This window comes from Oncorhynchus tshawytscha, linkage group LG12, assembly GCF_018296145.1.
Source record: "Oncorhynchus tshawytscha isolate Ot180627B linkage group LG12, Otsh_v2.0, whole genome shotgun sequence".
Lineage (NCBI taxonomy): Eukaryota > Metazoa > Chordata > Actinopteri > Salmoniformes > Salmonidae > Oncorhynchus > Oncorhynchus tshawytscha.
Window position 1 is genome coordinate 34,926,829 of NC_056440.1, and position 7,980 is coordinate 34,934,808.

The 7,980-nt window shown below is 42.6% G+C and overlaps 1 protein-coding gene across 1 annotated transcript in view; it reads left to right on the forward strand.

The window, feature by feature from the left end:
- Positions 1–7,775, forward strand: part of rnf10 (ring finger protein 10) — a 28,433-nt gene extending 20,658 nt beyond the window's left edge. The window contains exons 7-17 of the mRNA XM_024438991.2: positions 3,892–4,046; positions 4,268–4,396; positions 4,489–4,702; positions 4,820–4,953; positions 5,070–5,187; positions 5,299–5,400; positions 5,499–5,636; positions 5,955–6,046; positions 6,206–6,263; positions 6,421–6,585; positions 6,687–7,775. Coding sequence (XP_024294759.1) covers positions 3,892–4,046; positions 4,268–4,396; positions 4,489–4,702; positions 4,820–4,953; positions 5,070–5,187; positions 5,299–5,400; positions 5,499–5,636; positions 5,955–6,046; positions 6,206–6,263; positions 6,421–6,585; positions 6,687–6,763 — 1,382 coding nt within the window. The 3' untranslated portion in view covers positions 6,764–7,775. The remainder of the gene's footprint in view (positions 1–3,891; positions 4,047–4,267; positions 4,397–4,488; positions 4,703–4,819; positions 4,954–5,069; positions 5,188–5,298; positions 5,401–5,498; positions 5,637–5,954; positions 6,047–6,205; positions 6,264–6,420; positions 6,586–6,686) is intronic.
- The last annotated feature ends 205 nt before the right edge of the window (positions 7,776–7,980 follow it).

Sequence of the window (7,980 nt, forward strand, 5' to 3'; positions counted from 1 at the left end):
GTGAGTGGACCAATTCAGTTTGTCTGTGATGTGTATGCCGAGGAACTTAAAACTTGCTACCCTCTCCACTACTGTTCCATCGATGTGGATAGGGGGGTGTTCCCTCTGCTGTTTCCTGAAGTCCACAATCATCTCCTTATCTTCTCTCCTGCCTTTCCCTTTGTTTGCAGTTGCGGTGGTTGTGTCCTACTCGGTCACAATGTTTACAGGTCTCTCCATTTCCCTTAAAGCCTCCTTTGTGCTTATCTACAATTACCCCGATAGTTACTGTTCGATGCTCTGCTCCTTTCTGTTCTCTCTTTTTACTGTCTCTGTGATTATGGCCTACTTTATTGCAGTGTTTACACGCCGCCTCACAATCTCTAGCAACATGACCCAGTTTGTGACAGTTAAAGTATCTATCTCCCCCTTTCTCTTGACGGTCTCTATCCACTTTCCTCGACTTTCTCCCTTTCTCTACCTCTATCCACTTTCTCAATAAGGTTGCTAAATCCTGTCCTCCTTTCTGTGTCCCTCCCTCCCGCAGCTCCCCGAGGACCAGCATATGGGGGAGGTGGTGACGGGACAGGCGGCACCGGGTTTTTCTGCCCCTGTTTCATCACCACCTCGTCGTCTGGATTTTCCCTTCACGCTTGATCTACCAGAGAGGTGTATAATTTGGGTTTGGGTGGTGTCTCTGTGGGAGCTGTGGGAGTCCTCCCTGTCTGCTCCTGGCTACCTAATCCTTCCTCCTTAGTAGCTCCCTTTTTCTTGGCCCCCTCCGCTCTTTTTCTAGCTTCAGCCAGCCAAACGCGAGCGGTGTCGAGCCCTTCTGCCTGTTGCTTCTGTGCCTTGTCCCCACATACCCTATGTATCTGTTTAATCATTGATTCCAGTTTTTCTATATTTAAATATCCATCAAATTCATACTTTTTTTTTCTCCATTTCGGGCCAAAATAGATGTTTCTTTTATCTTTTCCCTGCATATATATCTCTCATCTCTGGTTAATTCCGGAATCCCCTTAGAGGATTTACTACCCATGTTTATTCAATTACTATTATTGTTGTTATTATGCTTCTTCTCGCAATCTATGTGCATGTACTATTAATCTCTGTGTGCTTTCTATTACCCTTAACCTATGTTGATAAATACCTCCCGTTAATCTCTCCTAGAATTCCGGAATAATTATTGGGAAGACTTTTGATATATGGTTTATGTCTCACACGTATACAAAAATAAGTTCATACTTTCATTTGTTCCTTATGACTTTTGACTGTATCAATATATCAATCTCGCGCTCAAATAATTACCTTATCCTCGTTCAAAACTTTGTGTGTGTTTTTAAAACTCTGATCCAATTGCTTCTGTGTATCTCTTCTCACAGTCGACGTGTGTGCTTATTCCTTTCCTGAAACTGTATCTATAGAGGTGTCTTTCGATCGGACATTAGGTCTCACACGTATACAACTATAAGGTATATCCCAGGGTTTGTAAGGTCCTAGTTAACAGCCTATTTTTCTGTTGTTCCTTGTGAGTTATGACTCGTTAATATCTCGTATCTCACCCCGCTATATTAGGCTTCCCTCCTTCAATGGATAATCAGACCTAGATGTGCGCCCCCTAAAGATCTGACTATCCCCTTCCAAGGGTATTTAGACAGTCGAACTATATTACTCTGCAGTACATTTTTTTATTCAGTTTCGGGGAAGCCTTTTTTCAGTTTGGGGGAAGCCTTTCCATCTACCTGAAGACGGTTAGCATTAGCATGCTAAAGGCTACACAAAGTGGTTGACATGCACGCACAGAACGCATTCCTGTGTCGTATTGTCTTCAGAAAGTTGCAGGGAATATGAATCGGTGATGGATTCTGTTTGTCTTAGACTTAGGCTAATTAATACATTTTAGAATAAGTAAAATACATTTAGTTGGTTTCCAAACGTGAGACATTTGATAGACAAACCGGAAGTAACACAATTATATCTAATAGTTTTTCATGTTGTAGTTGGGGCTGTTGCGGGGACAATATTCTCGTGACACCGCCATACCGGCAGTCATGACCACAGTCAAAGTAATCTCTTGACATGTGTTTGTAGTAACCAACTTGCTAACTACCATCAGGTCCTAATGGCCTGATATTCAGTGCTCGATTGTCCCTCTAACCACTCTGACATCAATGCAAATGTTATCGAAATCACATCAACCACTTATCAAAATAATATCATGATTTTAAAACTCACCTCACTGTGACGACAGCAGGTTGAAACTGAGTGGGAAACATGGTTGTAGTGGATGTTGTTTCAAAGCCAAACAACAAAATGGACAGCGCTTTAAGGGGATTTCATTCAAAGCATTTAAGACATTGCATGTAGAACATCCATACGCATATTACAGCTTATGCATTCGCCTGTATATGAGCCCAAGCCACACCCCCAAAAAACTGAATCAAAATAATGATAAATTACCTACCGCATATAAAAAAATAACATTTAAGATGTCTTTGGTACTTAATTGGTCTAGCCTATAACCCAAAACTAAACAATCTAGTAATTTCCTTTGAGTGTGGACTGTATTATGCATTCTGGATGGATTGAGTACCTCATGCTACGCTCCAGTCTTTCTATCCATGAGTCTGGGAGAGAACATATAGGCCTAGGCAATGCTGTTGGTTCACTGATTGTGCAGGGTGGCTTAGTTAGCCTACATTATATAGTGAATTTGATTTTGAATAACCTAGTAATGGGGCACGTTTTAATATTTTCATAATTAATAGGTTGACACTACCTTTTTTAGCTATAGAATATCTCACCACTGCGTTTCTCCATCTCCTCTCCATTGCTTTCTCGATCGCGCAGAGATGGGGGCTGTCAACAGTTTATTGAAATGTTTTGTTGTGAAAACTTGTTACTATCGACGTTTCCAAAATTAAGCATTGGGTAGCTGCAGGAACATGGTTGGAGAGCCCATGACAAACATGTGTGAATTGAAATTAGTGTTTTTATAAACAGACATTTCTATATGCAATACCATGTGAAAGCAGAGTTTTGATGGTTGCCACTAAAAAGAGGATCCCAGCTGCTACTATAGTAGCCTACCCAGCATGATTTACACTGCGGGAAAGTGGCTGCCAGTCGTTATTCGAGTGCATACGGATTACAGTTTCCTCTGTCCCTGGTCCTGCCCTTTTTTGCGACTTTTTCAAATAGTTAATAGCCTGTAGTCGTGTCATGGAGCCCATATATGTTTGGATTTGTAAGACATTCTAAGGTTTGTGTCATTCACAACTAAAGTTGCCAAATAACTCTAAATCCTGCGTAATAGGAGCCGTTTTTATGCTCAACATAGCCGCTTCATATGCTCACCCACTCCGAAATTGATAAATATATGTTCTATTTTATTTCGCCAAGTTCAATTATGTTATTAATACAATAAAATCATACAAAATAATGGCACTCATAAGCATATCGTGTCTGCTAAATAAACTAGCCTACAGCCTTTGACATGGCGCGTAGTCGGTAGTAGGCCAACTCATATTCGGTTCCTTTTGAAATATACTTTTTTCAGTTGAATGTTTCTGTAGATCTGCCTAAAATAGATGATGAATTTATTGTGATGGTGTATATTAAATGGATTTATTAGACCTTTTAAAAATGTTCCAAAGGTCTGCATCAGTGACTTGTATGCCTGGAGATGCTAAACGTATTTTTTCATTAACAGTCAATTACCGTGGGATCAGCAGACATTTGCATGGCAATAACCGGCTAACAAAATGTCATGACTGACACAGTCCTAGTTTGTAGTATTGAAAAAGTACCAACGTTTTAGTGTACCGTGCGACACTGTTTACCATATACCTGTTTCTGTGGTATGGTATATGTGCGTCGTTGTGACATTGCTGTACCCCTGTGCTGTAGATGTGCATCTGAGCCCGTACTCCAAACTGCTGCTGGCCTCTCGGGAGCAGGTGCTGGGCCTAGTGGCCGAGGAGAAGGCCGCTCTGCAGGGTCAGCTCACCCAGGGAGAGGATGCCACAGCCTGTTTCATCCAGAGTGCCCTGTGCAATCTGCAGGTAATACTGACAAACTAGCAGCTTGTCATTTAAAATACAGGCAGCTTCGACTGCAAGAAGGGGTGTGTGTGTGTGTGTGTGTGTGTGTGTGTGTGTGTGTGTGTGTGTGTGTGTGTGTGTGTGTGTGTGAAGTTTGACTTGTTACACAAACTTAGGTCAAGTCATATAATATGCCTATATAGCATGAACTGACCCCCTCTCTTTCCTCTGCTGTGGTCCAGGAGCGAGTGGAAGCTCTGCTGAAGCACCAGAAGGCATGTGCTGAGGACAACCTGGAACTGTCAAATCTCACCCTGGCAGATCCCACCTCCCCTGAGGAGGAAGTGGTGACCACCTTTAGCAGTACCAAGGTAAGTGTTTTCATTTATAACCTATTAATATACTCTCCAAACTTGCCCGTGTTATTGGCTCTGAGAGATTCTCCATGTTTTACTCTTTCCAGCCAGTTCTGCAGTATTCCTCTGCATTTGATGATGAGGTGGCAGAGGTTCCAGAGGAGGACCCTGAGGAGGCCACCGGTGAGGAACCACAGCTCCCTGAAGGGCTCCTGGAGAGAGTGCTGGAGGAGTCCCCTGAGGATGCAGCGCCCCAGCCTGCTGAGGAAACGGCGCGCCCCCAAACCTCAGAGCATGGCCCCTCCTACTACTTCTACCAAGGTAGGATACCCTTTAGCAGAACTACGGTTTATCCGTGTCTCTCCACTTAACATCTACCTTGTCCTCTTTATTACATTCAAAAGTCCAGTCTCTGCACTTACTCCTTTGTTCTTCCAGCGGAGGACTGCCAGCAGATGTTCCTGCACCCAGTGAACGTGCGCTGTCTGCAACGTGAGTACGGCAGCCTAGAGGCCAGCCCCCACACCATCACGGCCACTGTGGTGGAGATTGAGGGGCAAACTATCACTGAGGTAAGTCATTAGATCTAAACCATGTTTGTTCTTGAAAAATGTACCAAGACTTTATTTCTTCTGCTTCATCCCAGGAACATGTGCAATATCTCAGGTTTTGATTCTCTTGGCTACAGGAGATTCGCCGTCGACACCGCTACCTGGCTCACCTGCCGCTCACCTGTGAGTTCAGTATCTGTGAGCTGGCCCTGCAGCCCCCCACCCTGTCCAAAGAGACCCTGGACAGCTTTGCAGGTCAGAACCTAACATACTCTCTATTCTAGTCATGTACATTGCTTTTTAGAGTAAATACTAATCCAATAATGATCTTCTTTCTCCATCACTTTTTTCAATTCTGACTCTCAGATGATTTGGAGAAAAGAAAGCGTCTCAGACAAAAGAAAGCAAGGGATGAGAAGCGCAGGGAGAGGCGTATTGAGATGGAGGAGAACAAGAAGCAGGGGAAATGTGAGTCCATATCACTGTTGGTTGTTTCTCAATGTAGAATGTGTAACTGAAAAATTGTCATCAGATAAAGTATCTTCATATGAATGTTTTTTTCTCAGATCCAGAGGTGCATATTGGGCTGGAGAATCTTCAGCAGTTCCCTGCATTTGGGTCACCACCTCACAACGGCAGTCCACAAGTGTATCCTGAATTTCTGTTGGCCCCTCCCTCAGCCCTCACCAGCAGCGCTGGCTCTGGTGAGACCAGCTCTTTCAACTGTCCTTTATTTTGATAGGCTTGGAACTTTAAAGTGTCACTGTTTTATGGACTCCTGATAGTAATGTTTGTATTTTGTGCCATGGAATTTGTTTTTTATTCAATTAAGCAAGTCAGTTAAGAACAATTTCTTATTTACAAGCACAGCCTAGGAACAGTGGGATAACTGCCTTGATTCGATCTAGCAACCTTTCTGTTACTGGCCCAACACTCTAACCACTTGGCTACCTGCCGCCCCAAATATAGCACATTACAAACGGTGTCTTGTAAACTGAAACGCCATTTCCATCTTGTTGTAGATGGGATGATGTTCCCTAGTCTGACTGGAGACAGCCCTGCGCCCAGCGTGGGCTGTGTGGAGGATGACTCTCACTGCATGTCCTTCGCTCAGGTCTGTAGGCCTAACTCATTCATTTAGTCACTCCTACATGTCTGTACCTACAATTTTTTTATTACAGACTGATTACCTTGGATGTCAGGATGTCACAACTTTTGGATATAGACAATTTAGATGACTTATCTCTCATCACCCCTTATTCTCCCTGATAAGATGCTGAGGGATGGGAAAGCCAGGGCTGATGCTGGGCCATGGACCACTCCAAAGAAAGGTGACAACTCCACTTCTCCTCAGTTTCTGTTTGCTCAAATCAGTTGGCAAGGCGAGCATTGTCAGCTGAACCCTATGTTTGTTTGGACCATAGAGTGTCAGTATTCAACAGTGTTGGTCCATGTTTGACTCCTGTTTTTCTTGTGCTGCTGCCTCAGAAATGCTTCTGGCTCCTCCAGCGGCAGACAGTGATGGAGAGAGTGATGTGTCGGACCGGGTCCCAGTGCCCAGTTTCCAGAACTCTTTCAGCCAGGCCTTTGAGGAGGCACTCCTGCAGCTGGACCATGGTCCAACTGCTCCACCACAGCCAGTGGTCATCCCTGGTCAGTCTTTCACTGTGTTTGTCTGTGTCTTAGCTTGTGTAAGTGATGCCTTATTTGTAGAGTTAGAATACTGCATACTTATCCTATTCCTTCTCTCTCAGATGAAAAGGGGGGAAAGAAGAAGAAGAAGCAGAAACAGAAGCTTCTGTTCAGCACCTCTATGATTCACACAAAGTAGATGACACTGAAGTTGAAATGTATCCCTTCACCTGCTCAGATTTGAGTTTGATCCGTCTCCCATCACTGTCATTTTTCCATGCAGCTCTATTTTAGAATGACAGACAATGGAGAATTTTTGTTGTTGTATGTAGCCCAGGTAAGTAATGCCTCCACCACAGTCCCACTCACAATTTCTTACATTGTGCAATTGGTTTATTATGTGTTCTACAAAGATTTGTTCCAACTTCCTGCAACATAAAAATCTGCTGTAAGGATGGAGGGTAGAATAAGTTACAATTGTTATAGAGACCATATTAGGATCTACATTGGGTTGAATGGAATTGTTTTGAGGGGTGCATTTTATTTGGGGTAGCAGTCAGCCAGCTGCAGGTACGTCACACCCTCTGAACCATCCCAGATTTCCAATCCCAAGTCGCAAACACTGTCAGCCCTGAATTTGGTCTTTAAAAAAAATGTCTTCTTAACAAAAAACTCATCCACTGCAAGTTGTATGTTCTGCTTGCGTTTTTACTCTGATTTGGCCTGAACATAGCACAACCTCTATGCATGAGTCTGATTCTCATACCGGTCTGGAGGAAATGCAAGGAATACAGTGTAGCTAGTATTAAAGAAAGGATTGGAAATCTTTTGTGTGTTGATGGCAGACAACTCAAATGCACTGTGGACCTTGTGTTAGAATTATTAGACCATGGATATGCAGTTTCTTCTCTTTGATCTATTCATTTTCCCCCTTCTACCATAGTCATTTGTTTGTCCTTCCTAGTCTAATTTGTAACATTGGCACTCTACCCCCCTGGTTTCAATTCAGTGTTGCAAATATGTTTTATGTGTGAAGCTAGAGATCTGCTGACTTTTGATTACTTGCTATATAAGGAGTGAAAAGGTGGGATGTAAAGATACTATATAGAAGTTTTGAGGGTTCCTTTTGTTCTTTTTTTAAGTTTGTAGTGAACATGAACATTAAATGTCAACTGGCCTGACATTGGAATAAAGGATTATGCACAATCAAACTAATTGTCTGGTTATTTTTTCTATTGCAGCAAAATGAGAGGGTATTGATGCACAATTGTTATTTTGTTACTATTATTTTTTACTTTAGTTGACACTTGGCTGTCAGAAGGAGAAAGCTAGTTGAGTGTACTGGAAATCTTTTTTTACATTTTTTAAAAACATTTTCTTAACTGACTTGCCTAGTTAAATACAAATTCTTATTTT